Source organism: Sycon ciliatum, chromosome 1, assembly GCF_964019385.1.
Source record: "Sycon ciliatum chromosome 1, ocSycCili1.1, whole genome shotgun sequence".
Lineage (NCBI taxonomy): Eukaryota > Metazoa > Porifera > Calcarea > Leucosolenida > Sycettidae > Sycon > Sycon ciliatum.
This window is the reverse complement of record NC_088643.1, coordinates 83,898,869-83,923,782: the sequence shown is the minus strand read 5'-3', so window position 1 is coordinate 83,923,782 and position 24,914 is coordinate 83,898,869. Positions and strand designations below refer to the sequence as shown.

The 24,914-nt window shown below is 47.3% G+C and overlaps 2 protein-coding genes across 3 annotated transcripts; both read right to left on the bottom strand.

Annotated features, from left to right (window-relative positions):
• Window positions 1-225: 225 nt before the first annotated feature.
• Window positions 226-11,579, bottom strand: LOC135805947 (G8 domain-containing protein DDB_G0286311-like). The gene is made up of 6 exons (XM_065320070.1): window positions 11,255-11,579; window positions 10,513-10,536; window positions 8,171-8,365; window positions 3,610-3,771; window positions 2,653-2,753; window positions 226-1,198 (listed from the first exon to the last, which is right to left on the bottom strand). The coding sequence occupies exons 1-5, from the start codon at window positions 11,322-11,324 to the stop codon at window positions 2,740-2,742; spliced, it is 465 nt and encodes a 154-aa protein (XP_065176142.1). The 5' UTR covers window positions 11,325-11,579; the 3' UTR covers window positions 226-1,198; window positions 2,653-2,739.
• Window positions 11,580-17,990: 6,411 nt separating this feature from the next.
• Window positions 17,991-24,443, bottom strand: LOC135805945 (UV excision repair protein RAD23 homolog). 2 transcript variants are annotated; one of them, XM_065320068.1, is made up of 6 exons: window positions 24,119-24,443; window positions 22,025-22,051; window positions 21,364-21,585; window positions 20,188-20,362; window positions 19,716-19,822; window positions 17,991-18,724 (listed from the first exon to the last, which is right to left on the bottom strand). In XM_065320068.1, exons 1-4 carry the CDS (start codon window positions 24,186-24,188, stop codon window positions 20,211-20,213), a joined length of 471 nt encoding a protein of 156 aa, XP_065176140.1. In that variant the 5' UTR covers window positions 24,189-24,443; the 3' UTR covers window positions 17,991-18,724; window positions 19,716-19,822; window positions 20,188-20,210. The 2 variants fall into 2 exon arrangements, with proteins under 2 accessions (XP_065176140.1, XP_065176139.1); XM_065320067.1 differs by having other exon boundaries at window positions 19,716-19,821; window positions 20,225-20,362.
• Between the last annotated feature and the right edge of the window lie 471 nt (window positions 24,444-24,914).

The window sequence follows — 24,914 nt, the reverse complement described above, 5'->3', positions numbered from 1 at the left end:
TTTTCTGGTTAATATTCACTGCTTACAGCAGATCCTATGTCTATTTTCGAACTCGATAGGGGGTGAAGCCAATAGGCTGGACTCTATACAGGGAGTGATGTCCATCGAAACTTTGAGCTCACAGTTGATTCCAAGTTTTGACTCTGTACAGTGGATTTTGAACCAATGGACTCTATATAGGGCTTGGACATCATATAGGGGCTGGACGCTCTACTGAGTCCAACATATATACATGTATATAACAAGAACACATTTGAAGACGGAAATATGAAGTGTTTTAGCGCCTCGATTCCGACAAAATGGGGTTTCAAAAGGCAGCAGGACTATTTTTGGATGAATTGAGTAATCTCACTATGGTATCATTTGCTTGAGCAAGTGCTATCAGACATACTGAACATAATAATATACAAAGCAATGTGCTACTTGTGAAGTTGTTTGTGATCACTAGAGTACACCTGAACTGCTATTCATGGCCGCAGTTTCAGTGGGATTTACTTGCGACAATAGTATTAATATGTATGCCTGCGTCCATAGTGCGTTAATGCATGTATTGGTCCACAATGCAAGTCACATTATCTTGCACAGTATTATTGGACTAAATTGACTTAACAACCATCACGGGTTCAAGTGATCCAGCATTATATTATTGCTGGCCAAAATAAGACAAGAAAAATGAGACAGTCGAGTACACCAAGCACAGTGATGGGTGCTAGCTGGCAGCTATGAATATTATATGATCACAGTACAGGATAACTGTATAGAAACAAGTTATGCAGAATTGAGACTTGAGCTGACTAGATAGCTGGGACAAAACATAGAAGACAAACAAAGGCACAATGCTTTGAAATCAGGCAGCTCATCCTACAGTGACTACAATGAGTGCATAAACTGATTGCATGGAACAAAGATCAGACTACAGGACTTGATGTGAGCTAAAGACAGAACTACTACAGAGTGATGATTGTACTGTTGAAAAAGAGTATGTGCAACTGCAGTGTGTATGTAATGTACTGGATAAATTGAATGAACAATATGTCGGAATCTACCCGCGGTTACTTTCCCAGCACAACTGCAGCATTGCATGAAGATGCATGGTAGCTTCACTGTATGCAGGGCAGCTGGGAGCTGTAATTATGATGGGGAGTGTTCAATAGTCTCCGGCTTGAAACACAACCTTACAGGTCATTGGCATGGCAACCTGTAGATCAACAGTAAAATACACAGTGGATTCAAACACACAGCATTATTGTGTAGAATGGGAAAGAAAAGATAGTTTGAGGGAGCTGCAATGGGAAAAGCCTGAAGAGAAATACTTGCCTTTGTATTCAAGCCGTTTAGCACATCATAGGACTTATAGAGTAGCACAGCTAGTGACCGGTAATGGATTTTATCAATTATGATTATCAGCATATACACAGCTATCTTTACCTCTCTATTTTTGATGTTTTTGCATTGAACTCGAATCCTTAATTCCTATATTTCACCACGACCTATAAATAAGTGGCACAAAGAGCCAAATGTGCACAAAAAACCTCTCACGGTAAACAGGCACACCAGCTTTCCCATAAGAGAACCACAAGCATACAAACATCAGCAACAGCGACATCTCCAAACATGTCACCTGCGGATAACCCCAACATTTCCCTACCACTCGCTGCCGCTGAGAGCCAATTCAGGACAGCGTAGCATAGCCGAATGAAATGAACGAATTCAAAATACAACACACGAAAGTGAGAATCAGAACAACATAATTCCTGAACTCTCCTTCGAATGTGGGTGTATCGCATGAGGGTCGGTGGGAGGGTTCTGCTCCAACCCAAAAATTCTGACCTTCTTTTGCCATGGTTGGCTAACGCCCTACCCTTTGTATTGGCTTTTGCCACTGGCGGTGAAATAAAATTATAATAAACGAGAGAGCTTGGAAGCTCAGGGCCCTACGCTATGCTATTTTGCCTTGATGACCTAGACAAAAAAAGCATATGGATGTTATAAATGTTCTACTTTTTGTTTTTAGACATAACCTGGGATTCGAACCCGCACTATCGCCCTGCATGCATCCCCCGATACACTTCGCATACATACCAATTCTTCCAAGTTGCTTCACGTTATGATCTTGTATTTGAAAGCCCTATTTAAATATGCATTGTGGCCAGCCGTCTTTGAATGGTACGGTACGGGATAGGTACGGGACAGGTACGGTCGAGGGTAATACGATACCGTCTACCGCCTTGATGACGGCAACAAAAGAAAAGGGAGTTTATAATTTTTTCAATTCTCCCCTTTTTTCAGGCATCAGGATTCGAACCCGCATTATCGCCCTACATGCATTCCCCCATACACTTCGCATTCATACTCATTCTTCCAAGTTGCTTCACGTTATGATATTGCGTTTGAAAGCCTTATTTGAATATTGCGGCCAACTGTATGTGGCCAGCTGTGTTTGATGGTACGGTACGGGACAGATACGGGATAGCGCCAGGCGTGACACAAACAAACAAACACCAAATTAAAGCTATGTGGACCCTGGCTAGCGCCAGACGTTACTGAAGTAACGTCTTCTGCATAGCTACAGGAATAAAATAAACTAGCAGGCCACTGCGAAGTAGAACAATCATGTGTGCTTGTGTTTGGTGCCGAAGTGTTTGCACTCACCAGCTGAGCAAGATGACGAATGTGATATCCAAAGAGGAAGTGCTTGCGTGGCTGGCATGCTCAGTCTCATCTCCATACTGGCGGCATTCAATCCGTCTTCCCTTAGGAAGACAATTGAGAGAAAAATTAAAGCACAGAGTTGGCAAAATGAGTTTCAGCAGCTCGAGAATGTCTGGTTTCAGTACAATATGGTGCACAGAAGAGACCTGCACAAAAATCAGAGTATTACCAGTTGTATTACCAGTTGTATTACCAGTTGTATTACCAGTTGTATTACCAGTTGCTACTTGCCATGAACCGTAAGTATATGTACTCACAAAATACTGAGCACAGGTCATACCATGAACACCGGGACTGTATACACACAATGTACATGTAACAGTATGTGTGTGTGTGTGTGTGTGTGTGTGTGTGCGCGTGCGCGTGTGTGTGTGTGTGTGTGTGCGTGGGCGGCATGTGTTTGAGGACGATTTCAACCGCATTCATCCAGCGGCCCAGGAGAAGGAATGGCTCGACACTGCCCAGAACCGCTCGGAGTGGAGGGAGGTCATCCACCGTCGTCCTCAGCCTCCGTGATGTCTCCGCCGGGCCAGAGTATCGTTGTGCTTGCGGGAAGACGTGCCGCCACCACGGCTATCTCAAGCGCCACAAACCTTGCTGCCGGTTGCCGCCGAATTAGTTCTTTCGCTATCATTGCCTATGGGCAAGTTCAGGGTCAAGGTTCAAGGTGTGTGTGTGTGTGTGTGTGTGTGTGTGTGTGTGTGTGTGTGTGTGTGTGCGTGTGTGTGCGTGTGCGTGTGTGTGCGTGTGCAAAACGGGCACCAACGCCACTTTGCATTGAAATGGATGAAGGTTGGTTCGGATAAGGCTTGACCAGCAAGCATTTCCACCACGTCTGTCACTACAATATTTATGTACTCATACCTACTCATACCGCTGAGTCTGCTATGTACTCACCTATACAATTAATCTTACGTAGAATCCCTGAACGAATCACTGCGATTACTACAATTCCTATGACCAGCAGCAGATCGACACCCAGATGAACACAAGAGATTATTGTTACAACATTCATCTTGCGATGAAGCTGATCTATGGATAGAGCCGTTGCATCCTCTTCTGCACAGTGCAAGACCAGGAGAAAATACCTGAAATCAGTTCAAAAACGAGAGAGCTGGGAAGCCCAGGGCCCTACGCTATGCTGTTTTGCTTAGCGAGTGTCAACTTTCTCTTTGCATTCGAGGGTAATAAATACGACACCGTCCACCACGTTGATGACCTAGGCAAAAAAGCTCAAGCTAGGATTCAAACCCCCACTATCGTCCTGCATGCGCACATGACCATCTCTGATTATCATCATCATATCTGCCTCACCCCATGACTTCCAAATTCCGCTCCACATACTATTCCCAATAACATCTGTTCTTCTTTTCTCTCCTTCTCCTCCTAGCACTGTCTGTCTTATCCTTCCCCTCCTTCTAATGTACTGTCTCTCCTCCTAACATTTCGTATCATGTCCCGGTCACTCCTTTCACGGCTGAGGGCAAAAAGCCTCACCATCACTATGCTCTCACTGTGCAATTTTTTGTCTTTACCTGTGAGCGGTGATCATTGTAAAAAAATAATGATAATAAAATGCATTCCCCCGATACACTTGCATGCATACAGTACTCATTCTTCCAAGTTGCTTCATGTTATGATCTTGCATTTGAAAGCCCTATTTGAATATTGTGGCCAGCTGTCTTTGATGGTACGGGCCATGTGCGGGATAGTGCCAGGCATGCCGACGGCACAAACACACAAAAACACAGGATTAAAGCTGACATTACTGAAGTTACGTCTCTTGCATAGCCACGGGAATAAATGGAATTACAATAGCAAGTGTGTGTGTGTGTGTGTGTGTGTGTGTGTGTGTGTGTGTGTGTGTGTGTGTGTGTGTGTGTGTGTGTGTGTGTGTGTGTGTTTGTGTGTGTGTGAATACAGACTGGATTACCATTGTCACCGCGTATGCCCCGACTTTTCGGAGCAAACGCTCTGCAAAGGACGAGTTCTATGCGTCGCTCCAGAATGTCATGAACAACATCGCCCCGAGTGAAAAAAATTTTTGCTGGGCGGCAATGAAATATGCTGTGCAGCAGGTTACCATCTCCTTTCCTTGTTTACACCGAAGTTTTCCTGGACTTTGACGAAAAACGCCAGGGTCGGAAGTGGACACAGTCAGGACAGCTGGTGCAGGGTGCGTGGCCCACATGGCCTTGGCATTTTGAACTCTTCTGGTGAGCACCTCCTCAGTTTCTTGGCCATGCATGAGGGCTGGATATGTAACACTTGGTTCTGTAAGAAAGCAGAGTTGAAGGGTACGTGGATGCACCCTAGGAGTCGCCATGTGCACTGCATCGACTACATCATAGTTGCTCGGAGGGACCGTCACCGGTGTACGGATTCACAGATTATCCCATCGGCTGAGTGTGGCAGTGATCACAGTCTACTCGCAATGCGCTTCCGGCTGGGTCGTGTCAGGTGGCGTAAGCCGGCCGCACAGACCAAGAGGGCTCGTTTTGCAACGTGCCGCTTACCGGATATTGTATCCACTGATGACAATGGTCAGGTCCGCCGTGTTGTTGACGAGTATCAAGACAGTATCGCTGCCAGGCTCAGGGGTGCCGCCGACCCCTGCTCCACTGTGTAAATGGAACAACATCCGTAGTGCTATGACAGATGCCGCACAGTCTGCCTTGGGCCGCCAGGGTCGCCGACAGCCGGACTGGTTTGCTGATAGCAGGGATACTTTGAAGCCGCTACTGGTGGAACGTAATGCCTGCCATCGGTCTTGGATAACGAATGGCCGTCGGAACGATGACTACCAGAAGCTGCGCACGGCACGACGACAGGCTAGGCAGGCAGTGCGCACGGCTAAGAACCAGTGGTTCGCCACAGTTGCGGGCAGGGTTGAGAGTGGCCGGTTTAATTCCGCACGCGTGTGGGCCGGAATACGGTCCTTACAAGATGCCCGATCTGGCCACAAGCCAATCCCAAGTATGGCAATCCTAGATGAGAATGGCAACATCTGTACTTCTCCGGCGGAGCAGGGACAGCGATGGTCGCGCCACTTTACCAAGGTCTCCAACATCCCCAGCACATTCGACTCCGGTGTTATCGATCAGGTGGAACAGCAGGACATCGTCGAGGAGCTTGGCGAACCACCGAACCTTGCTGAGCTTCAGCGTGCGGTGTCAGCCATGAGCAATGGGAAGGCGGCTGGCGGCTCTGACATCTTACCTGAGATGGTTAAGGCCGGTGGCCCCGCTCTTATATGTGCCCTCTTGGACTGTACCGTGTGGGAGGCCGAAGCAGTCCCTCAAGAGTGGGTGTGTAGCAATCTGGTCCCCATCCCGAAGAAGGGCAACCTTGCCAAATGCGATAATTGGCAGGGCATTGCTTTGTTGGAGGTGGTTGGCAAGGTCGTTGCTGCCATGATTCAGCGCCGCTTGCAATCTTTGGCCGAGACCATCCTTCCCGACTCCCAATGTGGTTTTAGGAAGGGTCGGTCATGCACGGATATGGTTTTCGCCGTTCGGCAGGTCGCAGAGAAGCTCTACGAACATCGGTGCAAGGGTTTTCTAGTCTTCGTAGACCTCCGTAAGGCGTATGACTCTGTCGGCCGCCAATGCCTATGGATTATCCTCAAGAAGGCAGGTGTCCCTGAGCGCCTCATCAATATCATACGCTCTTTCCACACCAATATGACAGCAACGTTGAAGATCCCGGGAGTTGATGCGCCACCAATTGAGGTGCGGAACGGCCTTCGGCAGGGTTGCTGCATGGCACCGGTACTCTTCAATCTGTTGATGTGGGCCGTTTTCCAGCAGTGGCATCGTGCTGTTGCCGACATTCCTGGCGTTGGTATTCCTGTGGCAACAAACCCTGGGGCAGTCTCCTATTCAGTCGGAAGTCAACAGACAAGAGCAAGGTCCATCGCGAGTGTCAATTTGCAGATGACTCTGCTCTGCTGGCTACCACTCATGATGGTGCACAGCGGGCCCTTGACCAATTCATACATGTAGCGTATTCTTTCGGCTTGACAGTCAACCTGGACAAGACAAAGGTGATGGCTGCTGGATATGGACTCGCGGAAGCAGACCGGCTGCCCCTGGACGTGGCGGGTGAGGTGGTCGAGTGTGTAGATAGTTTCCGTTATCTTGGCTCTCTCCTCCACACAAATGGCCGATCTACCCCAGATATCAGCTTGCGCATTGCCGGTGCATCACGTGCATTTGGAGCCCTGCGCCAGCCGGTTTTCACTGACAGCAACCTCTCGCTTGCTACGAAGCGGCTTGTGTACGGGGCATGCGTGTTGTCTCTGCTTCTGTACTGTGCCGAGTGTTGGGTGCCGTTGAGGCCCGACCTTGATGCACTGTGCTCTTTCCATCTGCGCTGCATCCGTTCCGTGATGGGTATCAGCCAGCGGAATGTCTGGGACGAACGACTGACCAGGGTTGATGTTCTGGAGCGGTGGAATCCGCGTCAGCCCCGTGACATCCCCAGCCTGCTGACATCGCGCCGCATGGAGTGGCTTGGGCATGTTGTGCGAATGCATGAGGAGCGTGCCCCGCGTCAACTACTGTTTGGCACCCTACATCCTGTCCGTCCAATGTGCGGCCCGAGGAAAAGGTGGCGCGATGCTGCGCGGAAGGATCTGGCGGCGTTGGGCATCGACGAATGGTATGACTTGGCCCAGGACAGACGGGAATGGCGGGCCGCTTGCAGTGTTCTGCCCCCGTCCGAACCCGTTTGTGAGCCCCTGCGGATACCTTGTGCCGAGTGTGGCCGTCTCTTCTCCAGGAGTGGTTTGCCTCGCCATAAATGCCTCGATGAGCGCCGCAAACCTGTATCAGAACAGAGAGGTAGCCGACAATGTTCTTCCTGCGAGCGCTGGTTCCGCAGTGCCGGAGGTTTGGCGGTCCACAAGTGCCCCAACTCCCGGATGCTCCCCGCGACATCGTCTCGGGCTCCGTGCCGGGCGGCGGTGTCTACCATTGCTGCTCAGCGACTCCACCGCCGCAGCGTGTGCGGCTCGCTCTCTCATGCTGCAAGGCCCACTGTGGGGCCTGTGGCCGATGCTGCCGCTCTACTCGTGGATTCCAAATCCATAGCTGCCGGAGATGGCTCTCTCGTCATGCCGATTGAACATGGTCCCTGATCTCTCGGCAGACTGCCGACTTTCTGCCGACGCGCGTCGTTTTCCATGTTGTCGGCCCCGCGAGGGGACACGTGACCGTAATGGCAGTGTTTACCAGGACCAGGTGTGTGTGTGTGTGTGTGTGTGTGTGTGTGTGTGTGTGTGTGTGTGTGTGTGTGTGTGTGTGTGTGTGTGTGTGTGTGTGAACACAACACATCTGTGCAAGTAGAGTCATATGGCGGGTATGCACTTGTGAGCGGGTTTGTAAACATCACAGTGAGTGTGACTTGTACCAGATCCCTAAATGCAAAGACTTATTGTTTCACTGAACAAACTCACTCATGCTGGTTGTGCCTGAAGTCGACACCACCTCCGTTGGTCCTGTGGTTTGTGTTCGTGTTGGAGTTGCTGTGGCATGCATTGTGGCTGGTGTCGTTGGTTGCTGGGACTGCGATGTGGGTGAAGCGGATGTGGCCTGTGGAGTTGTCCTAGGAGCTGTCCTAGGAGCTGTCATAGGAGTTGTCCTAGGGGGAGCTATACAGAAAATAAACAGAAACACCAGGCAGTGATTATTATTTTTATTATTATTATTATTATTATTATCAGTCAGGGAAGTGAACTGCCTGAAAAGAGAAAAAAACGCCAGACCCACCAGGACTCGAACCTGGGACCCTGCTTGTGATGAGCAATGCTCTAACCACTGAGCTATGGGACCAGGCTGAACCTAGAAGGCGCTGACAAGTTTTTCACTCGACAATCTAGCTAACAGCGGCATGACGTCATCTTGTAGTTTCGAGCCACAAGCAGCTCGTCAAAATGACGATAAACGGACGAGAGTCGCTGTCGGTCCTTTGCGGATAGATTCATCGCAAAGCAAGAGCAGCAGTATAGTAAGTCAGGCAGGATAACAGAGAGGATAAACTGCCGTGTTGCCTTCAAACTTAGTTTCCGAAAACACCGTCGAAGAGCGCCAACTTTTGTGCAAGTCTTCCTAACGATAAAGTCTATGTGACCAGACCAAGAAACATCACTGTCTACAATGACTCCCAGGATTCTCGTGCTAGACACTTGAGTCAGAGGCTGTTGGTTAAAAACGATTGGAGTTGAGAGGGGTTGAGAAGACTAGAAATCATCAAAGTTACAGTCTTTGTTGTATTAATGCGCAGCCCAAGCTCGTCTAGATCCACAGAAATTGCAGATAACGAATCAGTAACGGTAGCGACGGCCTCAGCTTGTGTACAGGCATACAACGTCATGTCGTCAGCGAACATCGGGAGCTTGCAAGGAAAGGCTTCTGCTGTCGATGGGAGCTTCCGTACATAGCCTGGCCAGTCACCATCGAACCATTGGAAGCTTATAACGGAGGTATGTCTTACGTGTACTTCCTTTGAGTGCGAACAAAGGTATACAGGTTAGGCCTGGAAGAGGGGTGAGATAGGGTGGTAGTGAGCGAACGTAAACATGCTCGATACTTAGAACGTGACAATGACTTCACCAGATTGCGCTGTTTTTTTGTACAAAGGAATATTAGCATAGGTGGAGTACTTCTTGCTAAGCTGTAATAGTCTTATTTGAGTTTAATTGCACCTTGGAGATCGTTGTCGAGCCAAGGGATCTTGGGGTTACGGCTGGACTGACGAGGGTGGTGGCTGCCATGTTTGGGTGTTGTGGATCTGGCTCCATATTGTGGCACATAGAAGGAGAGCACGTCATCAAGAACTGTGGTGAACTTCTCCACAGCTTCATCAACAGTAGTTGAGGTGAATAAAGGATGCCAATCACTGGCAAAAAGTGCAGAGTTGATGATTGACCAGGTGGAGGATGTAACCTTGCGGAAGGCATGTCGCGGAGGGGTAGGAGTCTGGGAGCAGTTGTAAGAGGTGTTTGCAGTGGCAATGTTGTAGTTTAGCGTTGTAATGACTTGCAGATGATCCGATGAAGCAAGCGGGGCAGCATCGTCAACAGAACGTACAGAGAGGGGGCGGTTCGTAACAAGCAAGTCCAGACAGGACAGTCTTCCATTCGGAGCAACACAGGTGGGGAAATTGACAAGCTGCTGGAGGCCAAAGTTGGAGAACACGCGTGATAGCTCCGTATCAGCACGCGATGTGGTGTCACGTGCTGTTACGGAGCAATCACACGTGTTCTCCAGCTTTCGCCACCAGCAGCTTCCCCACCCGTGTCGCTCCGAATGGAAGACTGTCTTGTCTGGACTTGCTTGTTACGATCCGCCCCCTCTCGGTGCGTTCTGTTGACGATGCTGCCCCGTTTGCTGCATCGGATCATTTGCAAGTCATTACAATGCTAAATGATTAGGGAAATGTTGGGTGACAGAAGTGGATATTCAACATCGATTTCAGACATACATGTATGCGTTCACCGAGTATTACTTGTCTTCAAACATTCAACATTCAGATTTTCAACTTTTCTAATTGTGTCCACCAAGCTTCTAAAAACAGCGCATTATTTTAGAATACACAGATCAACACAGAAGAAGTAAATCACAGGTAATTTGTTCTTTTGGTAGGTCGTGCAAGCTCCCACAGTCTCCACAAGCCATTCACAGACAATCCCAGGGGCAACATTATCTGATTCCTGTTCTGCATGAAGCTGTGGCCAAGGATGTACTGTCTACTTCAAACATGGTTGAAGTAAAGATATTGCAAAATACAATTACTTACGACCTGAAATTGTTTGCCCTTCAACTGTACGCAATCCGTATTGGTGTTGTAGACCAGTAAAACGTTTAGATAACAGGCAGATGATGCACAGCATAGACAAAATACACGCCCTTAGGGAAACATGTTTATCACTGTTGTTTGAAGTTACGGTAATGCTAGGATGTAAAATTGAAGTTCATGTACTACATTGAAAATACAGGTCTACCCTTGTTAGTGTGCAGTTACCAGACAAACCTCATTAGGCAACGATCCAAAATCCCCCTGATTGAACATGTAAATAGTCGTCAATGCAAATCCGGATGAGAGGTAATTCGCTTGTGTAGTGTACACAAACTTCATTGCCATTCCAATCAAAGTTGAGTATTGGTTAGTCATAAAAATGTAATGTTGTCCCTGACTCAAAATAAGCTAAGACTTTCTGATATACACACTGTAGACACGCATAGCTGATATTCAGGTTACCACAGTACAGTATCTACAAGATACTAGCAGGAAGGTAGAAAGGGGCAGGGGTCACACTGCATATTCCTTTATGTGGTGAGTTTGTGACTCACAATCCTGGCCGTGTCAGACGCAGGGCCAGGGGAACTACAAACACTAGAACAAGTAATTAGTTTACATGTCCATGACAATGTCCACCTGTAGACTGTGTTGGTCTACATGATAGCAAAGAGAACACGACGTACAAATGTTCCCAGTCGGTTACTTGCTGTTTAATTTTATATTTTTGGTCCAAGCTTACCGTTTAGAAGTGGCACGACGAGTAGGACGACCATCATCGTGATCATAGTAGTGACTGTTCGCGACTTCATTTTTTTTCCGATTCCTTCAGTACAATCGTGAACGTGAATGACTCGATGGCGAAAACCAGTCGGCAACCTTGCTCCAACGGTGGAAACGATGCTTATTCCTGCGGACACTGGAACGAGACGTCGTCTTGGGCAGCACAGGATACACGACGGCGATAACAGAACTTTACGGACTAACGAGAACGTGGACGACAGGACATCCGAAACGAACGACGGCAAACATCGACGTGTCGAAACTAGAATGATGAGCTGAAGTGCCGGTATTCTGAACTTTATTCTGACTCGATGCGCGCCATTCGACCAGAACTCTACTCCTACGGTACCATTCTCGCTGAAGCAGTGAAGGTGTTGGCTGACAAGGTGAAATGCTGCAGCGGACGTGAGAGGAGAAGGTGCCACTGGCACTGCTCCACACCACCAGCTGACAATGTAGACTCTACCATCATTCAACTCAGGATCAATGTTCCCACATGTCCGCTGGAGGCCGTTCGCTCTCTGATCTCATTATTTCAGATCCATCGTCTTTGACACTTAGTTGTAGACCTATGCGCCAGGACTAGCGCTAGTCTACTCGCGATCCCAGCCCGGCAGCCGTAGATCTACGGTAATCCTTTCACTTTATGGTGACCAGTACACATGCCGGGTGACGGAGTGAGGAATGTACATAGCGCCGGTAACAGGTTCCTGCACGAGTACAACTACAAGGGCAGTGGATCTACCGCCGAATTCAGCGCGCGCCGCGATAGCGGCAAGGGCTGGATGAACAGTGGTGAGCAGAAGAGGTGTGTTCATGAGTATGTGAGGTTCTGGCGATGCATGCCAGTAGAGCCATGCACTGCCTTTTGCGCCAAGTCGTTAGCACCTTTTCCTCCATTGACCAGCTTTGTCATCCGCATTCACGTTCATCTTACCCGCCTTGTTGCCTTTTCTCCTCATTATAGCCCTGGAGTTTGCTTCTCCTTGGTTAGAGTACAATCATGTAGTTATTGAGTTAGTTTGAGAACGTCTGAGGAGTTGAGTCTGTGTTCTCCATGATTATCAATTGTATTTCCCCGTTGCTGTTTCCATGAGCCTGTTTTTAAAATATTAGAAGTAGTAAAGATTTCGAACCACTCGTGTGTTCATTGGTAGCAGAGGATGGTTTCCTCGTCGTTAGTCAGTTCGCGAAAAGTGTACAAAGCGTAACCAGCGCAGTCATGGCCTCCGCAGACGATGTCAAGAAGGACTTCATGGAGGTACCAGCTACGGCCGAAGGTGCCAGTACAATTACAAGCGCAAAGAGTCAGCCCATGGAGTCGGCGACGGAACTCCGAAAACCCCCCAAACATCACCCTATTTCGTACTGTTGTGCCCAGCGCGGGCGTGCGACTAGCTGGTTTGGAGGTGACAGCGTTGTGAATGACCGAGGGTCTTCTTCGTCTGTTCTCACCGTCCAGGAGCGATAACTGAATCACGCTGCTATCTGGTGTTCACAAGGTGTTTGTCGCGCTGGAAACGGAGTGTCTCTCTAAGTTTGTATCCCTGGTGATGTTTGTGCCTGGACAGCACTATAATATAAGTGGTGCTCTTCAGGCACACTCTTCCTCAGCCTACTCAAGCTCAACTGATGAGGGGTGAATTCTCCGAAACACTGTGTATTGAGCAGGGAGTGGTGCTTTCTTGCAGGTTTGCCGAGTTGAAGGTTGGATGGACTTCTCGTGTTCTCTGGATGGCAGTCGAGAGTCAGTCAAGTGTCAAGTCGTCCGCGGAATAGCGCGAGCTCCAGTGTGGGAGCAAACCCATTCCTAACAAGGGTAATACGATACAATGAAATAACAGAAGTGACGTCAACAAAAGCCGTTCGCAACAATACAAATAGGACTAATGGAAAACTTCATCCAAAGTATAAAATAAAATAGAATATGCATACAACATGTCTGGCGGAATCACGTGGATCACGAATATAGCGAAAGTTAATTCCAAACGAAAATTTCTACTTACACGGTCTATTTTAGGCAAGTGTGGCGGGGGCTTTGTCAAGACGAATAGAATGAACAACTATACACCGTTTTCGATCCGCTTGACTAGAGATGGGGACGGTGTTAAACATATCATACAGCTCTCGGCAGAAGGAAAGTATGATGGTTTGCAGAAAAGGACTTTCAGTATCCTCTTATTGTGGCCTTCCAGGGTACTCATTAACGACTAAATTTTACTTAGTAGGGATGACCAGTCGGTTGAGCAATAGAGAAAAATGGGGAGAATGTAGCAATGATAAAAAGGCGAATGCATTCAAGCGGTAGGTGGGAGCAGTGAGACACGAGGTAGCCAACAGCTTTACTGACTTTGCTACAGATATAGTCGACATGTCTACTAAACTATAAGTCTGATTCAATGACCAAACCAAGATGCTTGTGTTGCTTTACCACTGTGAAGTCTGTGAGGGATCCGGGAAGAGTGAATGCAGGGGTTGGCTCTGAGTTCGGCAGGAATAAATATCTCAGTCTTGGCGATATTAGGTCTTAGTCTCGAGGTAGTCATCCACTGATGGACTTCGTTGATACCGCGCTGGAGACTCTGACTGTCACGAAGCCTGTCTAGACTCTCATTGAGCCGGAGCAGTGCAGCATCGTCAGCAAATAAGGACACACTTGTTCAGGAGGACACTGCTAGTTTCTGTTGTGCATTGTCATTCAGTATGTATTCTGATATACCACAGCCACAGTATTCCATGTTGTTGTTGTTGTTGTTGTTGTTGTTGTTGTTGTTGTTGTTGTTGTTGTTGTTTGTTGTTTTCTTTATTTGAATTCGCTAAAACCAAACGGACAGAACTGTCCAGTGACAAGGGAGCGAATGATGAGCGTCATAATCACTATGCATCAAAACATCTCAGGACAAAATGAGACAGACTATATTAAGGGAGGGTCTGCACAACACTTGTACATAAAGGGGAGTACGAGAACAAAGGCGCGGCAGAAGTCGAAGCAAGAAAGCAATCAACGCCAGAGATATTTTTGTCCACCAAAAACAGAGAGAGAGAGAGAGAGAGAGAGAGAGAGAGAGAGAGAGAGAGAGAGAGAGAGAGAGAGAGAGAGAGAGAGAGAGAGAGAGAGAGAGAGAGAGAGAGAGAGAGAGAGAGAGAGAGAGATCCGAGAGCGAGAGAGAGACAGAGAGAGAGAGAGACTAACAAATGAGGGCTGAGACCTCTACAGCAGGGCTTTACGTCTGAAAACAACCGCACGAATTAACAAGCAAGTTGTCAGAGAACAGGGAGAGAGACGGGCAGGTAGGCCAACAGGCAGGCATATAATGAAAATATGGCGATAGTGATCCGTCTGACCTCAAGGGTTCATGCTGTGTGGAACAGCAGCAGTGCGAAATTGGGCCGGGTGCGGTATGGCCCGCACCTCGCTGGGCAACGCATTCCAGAGCCTAGCTCCTTGGAACGCGAGACAACCCTTACCCAGCTCAGTGCGGGTTGGCGGTGGTCTTAGACCCATAGATAATCGCAGCCGAGTAGGAGCGCCACTGGTTGGTAGCAACAGCACTTGCAGTGTGGGGCTAGCACGGGAGTAGCGGCAGCGCCAAACCAGGAAGATGAGCTTCTGGATGAAGATCTCCCGGACACGGTAGGCGCCGAGTTGGACTAGCAGGTTTCTGGCAGAGGTGCGCGGCGAGCATCCGTACACAGCTCGAGCCGCACGATTCTGCAGAACTTGGAGACGGTCCAGGTGCTTACCCGCCAGCGATGCTGAGAAGGCATTGGAGCCATATGAGAAATCAGGCATGATCACCGACTTGAAGTACTGGATGCGGCTTTGCATGCTGAGGCAGCGGCGCATCCGCCACAGCACACCGACTTTCTTGGTGAGGCGGGCAACGCACCTATCCATCTGGGTGTTGTTGTGTTTATTTATTTTACATCGCATGGCAACGGGCAGTTCTGCCCAATATTATGAAAGCAATGACAACCAGTAAGAAGAGTCAGAAATGAAGAGAAAATAAATGAAAATAAAAATACGAAAATGGAAGTAGCAATGAGGGGAGGCAGGGTCTAGACGAGCAGAAAAAAAGGATTTAAAATTTTCAAGTCGGGTCATCGTAGCATGATTCTATCGAGCCTCATCACTCATCAGCAGGTTACGAAAGCCATTACATTTAACCGAAGTAAATACGCGTAGCATGTAGCTTCTAAATGTAGGTGTTTGGACACGGACGGAGAGTTGGTTAGTAGTTTCCTGCCATATTGAATACTTCTGCAATATTGGCCGGTTTGTACCTTTGTGCATTGACGTGCCTCAGACGGCGACCACCCGGTGATTGTCTGAGCGGTTATCTGCGGTTTTTCTTTGTTAACCGTGCAGCGGAATTGTTCACTGTATTGTTTATTCCAATTGTTTCCTTTCGTCTGTGTTTGGCTCCTGATGTGCTGGCTGTGTGCTTTCAACCTACCATAAGAACCGCTGCGCTCCCATTATTCCTTCAGTGATGAAGCATTCTTGCAGTTGTTGCTAGAGTCGGTGTTACGTTTTTTCTTGTACTTGTGTGAAAAGATCGAAGAAAAACGCCTATCGAAAGGCGTGTGTTGTATGAGTGTCTACAGGGAAATTATTGGCAGTTCAAAACTGAATAGAAGGAGTGTTCTCCATCACTCCGAAGCCTTGTTGTTGTGGATTGCCGATAGCGGATTCGGCGGATCTCGTGATCCTCCATAAATATAAGTTTCCGTGCATGGCACGGTAAGTGGAGTTAGCAACACACCAACATCCTTGCCATAAGCAACACTTGTACATGCATAACATGAACGCACTCCGAATTCCCGCGTTTCCGCACGGGACTGTGCGGAGCATGCGCATTACTCCAATTCGCCATGCTGTTGTTTCTTGCTCTTCGCTTTGCTGTGCTGACGGTCAAATTGTTTGACTATCGCGGCCAGTTTCTGATCCTACAAAGACAACTTGCGTTCTGCCGGATAGGTAGTCTGTGTACATGTACATGTAATCCATTCCAGCGCTGCGCCACTCACACCGAAAACTTTGGAAAGTTACAGTATTAGTTGAGCACACGGTCTCGAGGTCGAAAAAGCAAACGGTGGTCGGCAATGTCTTGGATCAGCTTGGTAAGCTGTAGAGCGGTCGAGTCGCCACGACGAAACCCAGATTGCGCGGGATCCAAAGCAGGAGAAATATGATTATAAAATTGATTTAAGAAGAGCCATTCGCAAAGTTTGGAAATACAGGACAGGAGGGAAATTGGGCGTTAGTTACTAGCTTGGGACTTGCTGCCTTTGCACTTTTAAATAGGCACAATTTTAGCCAGTTTCCAGTCGGTAGGGAACTTGCCTGTGGTAAAGGAGAGGGTTAAATAGGCGGCTTTTAGTGGAAAAGAAATCGCAGGAGCTAGCTTCTTTGTCATAATATATTATTGTTCGTGATACCGTCTAACCCTGGCGCTTTCCCGGATTTCATGTTTGAGATTGCTTTACGAACATCTGCTGTAGTGGTATGAACGGTGGTGAATTGGCGAGTAAGAGGAATGTCATGATTATTGGAGAGGGGTATACATGTAACGAAACGTGGGTCATCAGGCACCGCGACAGAGGTAAACTGCTTGTTGAGGATGGTTGATTTTTCGAAGCTGTCATACACCAGCATCAGGGATGCCAGGTTTTACTTCGTGCGATCGCTGGCTGCTGACAAACAGTTTAACTGGTGAAGCGTAGTGCTGCTGCCTGAGGTAAGTGTTGTTGTGATTGAACGAATGTACTGGCGGTGGCACGAGCGGGAGAGATGTCTCACCTTGTTCCGCTGTGCCTTATATGCTGATAGGTTGTAGTCCGTAGGGAATTTCTTGGAGAGGCTGAATAGGCCACGCTTCAACTAAAGCCTTGCGTAGTTCAGTGGAAACCCGTGGATGATATTTTGCGTGTGGGCCCTGGGGTTGAGGGAGAACGATTTGGCTTGCGGGAGCCATGCATGATGTTCGCTGCTAAATCTGTCATCCGCTGAGTACATGAAGTCACCTTTTTTAATAATTATAATTATAAAGAACACATTTGAACTTTTCTAATTGTCCGCAAACTCCAACGCAGCCACTTACACATTAAGCACACTTCACTTCTCAACTCCAAAAACGGTCTCTTCACTGCCATTCAAATATTAATTAAAATTAACATTACACCAAACTCTCTGGCCTTGTCCATCATCAGGGTATCATCACGGTCCATTACCCTGATGATGGTCGCAATGAAGAGACCGTTTTTGGAGTTGAGAAGTGGAGTTGCTAAACACATTTGAAGGCGGAAATATGACGTGTTTTTGCGCCTCAATTCCGACAAAATGGGGCTTTCAAAAGGCAGCAGGACAATTTTAGATAAATCGACTAATGTCGTCACTATGGTAATGTCACTACGGTATCATTTGCTTGAGCAAGTGCTATCAGACATACTGAACATAATAATATACAAAGCAATGTACTACTGTTAGTCTTGTTGTGATCGCTAGAGTACACCCGAACTGCTGCTCATGATTCATGGCTTTCAGTAGGATTCACTTGTGACAACAGTACAGTCGAATGTCACTTTTCCGACCACTTCAGGAATCAGGCATGTTGGATAACTGTATTACAAGAATTGTTATGCCCGCGTGCATAGTACGTTAATGCATGCACTGGTCTTCAATGCAAGTCACATTATCTTGCACAGTATTATTGCCTGTGATTTATTGGACAAGAAAAATGAGCCAGTGGAGTACACCAGCACAGTCATGGACATGGGTGCTAGCTGGCAGCTACATGTACATCATGTACATGTACTTCAAACAACTATGAATATTCTAGTATATCACAGTACAGGATGACTGTATAGAAACAGATTATGCAGAATTGAGAGGACTAGATAACCAGGACAAAACAAACAAAAATGACAAACAAAGGCACAATGCTATGGAAACCAGGCAGCTCAGCAAGTATAATATGACAGTGCAGAACTGAGAACTGCGCTGACTAGATAACTAGGAAAAACCAAAAACACCACAAACAAAAGTACAATGCTTCGAAATCAGGCAGTTCACCAAGGTAGCGTACATTGACTACAACGAGTGCATAAACTAATTGCATGGAACAAAGATCAGACTACAGGACTTGATGTGAGCTAGTGACAGAATTGCTACAGAGTGATGATTGTACTGTTGAAAAAGAGTATGTGCAACTCCAGTGAGTGTGTAATGTACTGGATAGGTTGAATAAACAATATGTCGAAATCTACCCGTGGTTACTTTCCCAGCAACAGCAGCAGCATTGCATGAAGATGTGGTCATCCAAGTAGCTTCACTGTATGCAGGGCAGCTAACAGCTGTAGTTATGATGGTGAGTGTTCAATAGTCTCCGGCTTGAAACACAACCTTACAGGGCATTGGCATGGCAACCTGTAGATCAACAGTAAAATACACAGTAGATTCAAACACACAGCATTATAGGGCTTGAAAGTGATGACGTCAAAACGGCCAGGGAGTAGTAAGTTGACATCAGATTTCTATTTTTGGATCCACTAAGGTGTGACTTTGCTATTGCCTAAGTATGTGGGTGCATAGCAACCCACTCATGCCGCATGCAGGTGTGACTTTTATTTCGCCACCAGTTGTAACCCCGCCCCCAGTAGCCAAATCAGTCAGTTACACTGGCTACATCACCATGCTGTGGGTAAGACTGCTTGAAATGTGCTTGGATCCATACAAAAACTGGATCCAAGTGGATCCAGTTTTTGAATTTTTGAAATTGTTGCTATGCTGTGACGTTGCACTTTCAAGCCCTATTGTGACAAATGGGAAAGAAAAGATAGTTAAGGGAGCTGCAACGAGAAAAGCTTGAAGAGAGATAGTTTGAGGGAGCTGCAACGGGAAAAGCCTGAAGAGAAATACTTCCTTTGTATTCAAGCGGTTTAGCACATTGGACTAATAGAGTCTTACGGTAAACAGGCACACCAGATTTCCCGTAAGAGAACCACAAGCATACAAACATCAGCAACAGCGACATCTCCAAACATGTCACCTGCGGATAACCCCTACGTTTCCCTACCACTCGCGGCCGCTGAGAGCCAATTCAGGACACCGTAGCATAGGCGAATAAAATGAACGAATTCAAAATACAAACACACACACGAAAGTGAGAATGAGAACAACATCATCCCTGAACTCTCCATCGAATGTGGGTGTCTTGTATAAGGGTCGGTGGGAGGGTTCTGCTCCAACCCGAAACTTCTGACCTCCTTTTTCCATGGTTGGCTAACGCCCTCCCCTTTGTATTGGCTTTTGCCACTGGACGATGAAATAAAAGAAATAATAGTAAAAAAACGGCAGGCCACTGAGAAGTGGAACAATCATGTGTGCTTGTGTTTGGTGCCGAAGTCTTTGCACTCACCAGCTGAGCAAGATGACAAATGTGATATCCAAAGAGGAAGTGCTTGCGTGGCTTGCATGCTCAGTCTTAACTCATCTCCATACTGGCGGCAGTTAATCCTTCTTCCCTTGGGAACACAATTGAGAGCAAAATCAAGGAGTTGGAAAAATGAGTCTCATCAGCTCGAGTTCTAGTACAATATGGCGCATGGAAGAGCCCTGCACAAAAATCAGAAAATGTCCAGTTGCTACTTACTATGAACCGTACCTGCATGACAAAGTATATGTAGTCACAAAATACTGAGCACAGGTCATACCATGAACAGCGCTCTATACACACAATGCACATGTAACAGTGTGTGAGTGTGCGTGTGTGTGTGTGTGCGTGCGTGTGTATGTGTATGTGTGTTAATGTTGCGTGTACAAAACGGGCATCAACCCCCCTTTGCACTGAAATGCTAAATGGATGGAGGTTGGTTCGGATATGGCTTAACCAACACGTCTGTGGCTACAAAATTCAGTTACCCATACCTCGGAATCTTAGTTGGTATACATCAGCAAAGATTAATATTCCTAGATGGAAAGCAAGATGAAAGATAGTGAGTAGTAGCGCCGCAACACTTATCCCGTAATGATGACGATCTATGGATAGAGCCGTTGCATCCCCTTCTGCACAGTGCAAGATCAGTAGAAAATACTTGAAATCAGTTCAAAAATATTTGGAATTACGCTCTCTCTCTCTCTCGCACTCTCTCTCGCACTCTCCCTCACTCGCTCTCTCCCTCTCGCTTTCTCCCTCTCGCTTTTTCTCTCCCTCTCTTTCTCTCTCTCGCGCGCGCCGCGCGTTCTCTCGCACTCTCTCTCTCGCACTCTCTCTCTCTCTCGCACTCTCTCGCTCGCTCTCTCTCGCTCTCTCTCGCTCTCTCTCTTTCTTTCTCCCTCTCTCTCTCTCGCTCTCTCTCCTCTCTCCCTCGCTCGCTTTCTCTCTCGCTCTCTCTCGCTCTCTCTCGCTCTCTCGCTCGCTCTCTCGCACTCTCTCTCTCTCTCGCACTCTCTCTCGCTCTCTCTCGCTCTCTCTCTTTCTTTCTCCCTCTCTCTCTCTCGCTCTCTCTCCTCTCTCTCTCTCGCTCTCTCTCCTCTCTCTCTCGCTCTCTCTCCTCTCTCGCACTCTCTCTCTCTCTCGCACTCTCTCTCTCTCGCTCTCCTCTCTCTCTCTCTCTTTCTCTTTCTCTCTCTCTCTCTCTCTCTCTCTCTCTTTCTCCCTCTCTCTCTCTCTCTCTCTCTCTCTCTCTCTCTCTCTCTCTCTCTCTTTCTCTCTTTCTCTCTCTCTCTCTCAGTACTCAAGGCCACTTTTGAGAAAATGTCATGCGAGTTGCTCTCTCTCTCGCACTCTCTCTCTCGCTCTCTCGCGCGTGCGTTCTCTCTCTCTCTCTCTCTCTCTCTCTCCCGCACTCTCTCTCTCGCGCACTCTCTCTCGCGCACTCTCTCTCTCTCGCGCACTCTCTCTCGCGAGCACTCTCTCTCGCGAGCACTCTCTCTCTCTCGCGCACTCTCTTTCGCTCTCTCTCTCTCTCTCTTGTGAGTGGGTCTGTAAGCATCACAGTAATGGTGACATATACCAGATCCCCAAATCCAAAGACTTAACAAATTGTTTCACTGAACAAACTCACTCGTGCTGGTTGTGCATGAAATCGACACCACCTTCTCTGGTCCAGTGGTTTGTGTTCGTGCTGGAGTTGCTGTGGCATTCATTGTGGCTGGTGTCGTTGGTGGATGAGGCTGCGACGTGGGTGTGGTGGGTGGATGAGGCTGCGACGTGGGTGTCGTTGGTGGATGAGGCTGCGACGCGGGTGACGCAGTTGTAGTGGCTGGGGGAGTTGTAGTAGGGACATCTATACAGAAAATGAACAGAAACACCCGGCAGTGAGTGGGGAAATGTTGGGTGACAGAAGTGGATATTCAACATCGACTTCAGACATACATGCATGCGTTCACCGAATATGGGTTCAGAATTGGTGTCTGTAATGCTCCAGGCATCTTCAAACATTCAACATTCAGATTATCAACTACTAGTAGTACTAGTATCCTAAATGTTGTCCACCAAGCTTCTAAAGACAGCACATTATATACACTGATCAACACAGAAGAAGTAAATCACAGGTAATTTGTTCTTTTGGTAGGTCATGCAAGCTCCCACAGTCTCCACAAGCCATTCACAGACAATCCCAGCAAGATAATCTTATTCCTGTTTAGTATGAAGGTGTAGCCAAGGCTGCACTGTCCACGTCAAACATGGTTGAAATAGAGATAATGCAAAATACAATTACTTACCAGCTGTAACAAGGTCATGCCCTCCAACTGTACGCAATCCGTAATGGTGTTGTAGACCAGTTACACGTTTGGATAACAGGTAGATTGTGCACAGCATAGACAAAATACACACCCTTAGGGAAACCTTATCACTGTTAAGTTACGATAATGCTATGGTGTTAAATTGAAGTTCATGAGCTCTATAGAAAATACAGGTCTACCCTTGTTAGTGTGCAGTTACCAGACAAACCTCATTAGGCAACGAACCAAAATCCCCCTGATTGAACATGTAAATAGTCGTAAATCCAAATCCAGATAAGAGGTGTTCGTTTGCGTAGTGTGCACAACTTTTAAATCTGTCTATCCAATCAACGTCCTGATAAGTGATCTGTCTATCCAATCAACGTCCTGATAAGTGATCTGTCTATCCAATCAACGTCCTGATGAGTGATCTGTCTATCCAATCAACGTCCTGATGAGTGATCTGTCTATCCAATCAACGTCCTGATAAGTGATCTGTCTATCCAACCAACGTCCTGATAAGTGATCTGTCTATCCAATCAACGTCCTGATAAGTGATCTGTCTATCCAATCAACGTCCTGATAAGTGATCTGTCTATCCAATCAACGTCCTGATAAGTGATCTGTCTATCCAATCAACGTCCTGATAAGTGATCTGTCTATCCAATCAACGTCCTGATAAGTGATCTGTCTATCCAATCAACGTCCTGATAAGTGATCTGTCTATCCAATCAACGTCCTGATAAGTGATCTGTCTATCCAATCAACGTCCTGATAAGTGATCTGTCTATCCAATCAACGTCCTGATAAGTGATCTGTCTATCCAATCAACGTCCTGATAAGTGATCTGTCTATCCAATCAACGTCCTGATAAGTGATCTGTCTATCCAATCAACGTCCTGATAAGTGATCTGTCTATCCAATCAACGTCCTGATAAGTGATCTGTCTATCCAATCAACGTCCTGATAAGTGATCTGTCTATCCAATCAACGTCCTGATAAGTGATCTGTCTATCCAATCAACGTCCTGATAAGTGATAACGAGTATTGGTTACAACTTACATGTCAACAAATGTTGTCCCTAGTTCTCGCTATCCCTGACTCATTCAAAAACTAAGACTTTCTGATATGCACACTGTAGACACGCATAGCTGATATTCAGGTTACCACAGTACAGTATGTACAGGATGCTTGCGGGAAGGTAGAAAGGCAAGGCGTGCGGGGCAGGGATCACACAGCATATTTATTTTCTTTATGTGGTGAGTGAGTGACTCCTAATCCTGGCTGTGTCAGACGCAGGGCGAGAGGGGAACTACAAAACTAGTACAACTACATGATTATAGAGGAGACGGTTTCAAATAGGAAGTAGGTTGCAAACCGGAACGGACTCAATATTCACTTTCTCTCTTGGTATTTTGATTAGAAAACATATGTCACAGTGAGACTACGATGTGTTTTACTCCGAGTGAAAATTTCATATGGCTCTGCGGTGACCAGACGCGCCACACCAAGCAGGTGAGTTTTTGACGTGTTACTTCAAAATCAACTTCTTGTCGCAGGTAAACAGCGGCTCGCCTCTCGCCAATAAAGCACCTTATACCAATGAAAACTAATGTAAGCACACACAAGGCTTATTGTTACTCTGTACTGGCCGATGTGGAGCGATAGCAATTACCTAATTTCAGAACTCAGAGCGAATTTGACGTGCAGTCTAAAACCTTTCCGGTTTGGAGCTACCCCTGATTTGAAGCTAAAAATTGGGCAACTTGGAGGCAATGGGCCAACACAAAGGAGTGGCTCAGTTCGATTGACTCTGGCCTCATAGCAAACTTCAACATGCCAGTTTCCTTCCAAAAACATATTTCGAGTGAACAATCTACGCTGATGATCGGTTTGGGTGTATACAAATTTGGCTGTCAAACCGTTCCGGTATCGAACCGTCGCCTCTACATGTCCACCGCCGCACCGGTGCACCTGTAGACTGTGTAGGTCTACATGATAGCAAAGAGAACACGTCGTACAAATGTTCCGAGTCGGTTACTTGCTGTAACATTAAAATTATCATTAATTTTATACTTTTTGGTCCAAGCTTACCGTTTAGAAGTGGCACGACGAGTAGGACGACCATCATCATGATCATAGTAGTGACTGTTCGCGACTTCATTTTTTTTCCGATACCTTCAGTACAATCGTAAACGTGAATGACTTGATGGCGAAGAGTCGGCGAAGACCAGCCGGCAACCTTGCTCCAACGGTGCAAACGATGCTTATTCCTGCGGGCACTGGAACGAGACGTTGTCTTGGGCAGCACAGGATACACGACGACGATAACAGAACGTTACGGACTAACGAGAACGTTGACGACAGGACATCCGAAACGAACGACGGCAAACATCGACTGTCGAAACTGGAATGATGAGCTGAAGTGCTGGTATTCTGAACTTTATCCTGACTCGATTCGCGCCATTCGACCAGAACTCTACTCCTACGGTACCATTCTCGCTGAAGCAATGAAGGTGTTGGCTGACAAGGTGAAATGCTGCAGCGGACGTGAGAGGAGAAGGTGCCACTGGCACTGCCCCACACCACCAGCTGACAATGTAGACTCTACCATCATTCAACTCAGGATCAATGTTCCCACATGTCCGCTGGAGGCCGTTCGCTCTCTGATCTCATTATTTCAGATCCATCGTCTTTGACACATAGTTGCAGACCTATGCACCAGGACTAGCGCTACAATAGTAGCAGCCTACCCGCGATCCCGCAGCATCCCAGCCCGGCAGCCGTAGATCTGGTACTGAGTGGTAGATCTACGGCAATCCTTTCACTGGTGACCAGTCCACATGCCAGGTTAAGGTGGCAGACTACCCAAAAATTCGCTGAAAAATCA

What these genes read in the sequence shown, in the direction of transcription:
- LOC135805947 (XM_065320070.1), bottom strand. Translation starts at nt 11,324, where the DNA reads ATGAAGTCGCGAACAGTCACTACTATGATCACGATGATGGTCGTCCTA. An exon ending in CGTCGTGCCACTTCTAAACG is followed by an intron (nt 10,537 to 11,254) that starts GTAAGCTTGGAC and finishes GATTGCGTACAG; the next exon opens with TTGAAGGGCAAACAATTTCA. An exon ending in AGGGCAAACAATTTCAGGTC is followed by an intron (nt 8,366 to 10,512) that starts GTAAGTAATTGT and finishes TTTTCTGTATAG; the next exon opens with CTCCCCCTAGGACAACTCCT.
- LOC135805945 (XM_065320068.1), bottom strand. Translation starts at nt 24,188, where the DNA reads ATGAAGTCGCGAACAGTCACTACTATGATCATGATGATGGTCGTCCTA. An exon ending in CGTCGTGCCACTTCTAAACG is followed by an intron (nt 22,052 to 24,118) that starts GTAAGCTTGGAC and finishes GATTGCGTACAG; the next exon opens with TTGGAGGGCATGACCTTGTT. An exon ending in GCATGACCTTGTTACAGCTG is followed by an intron (nt 21,586 to 22,024) that starts GTAAGTAATTGT and finishes TTTTCTGTATAG; the next exon opens with ATGTCCCTACTACAACTCCC.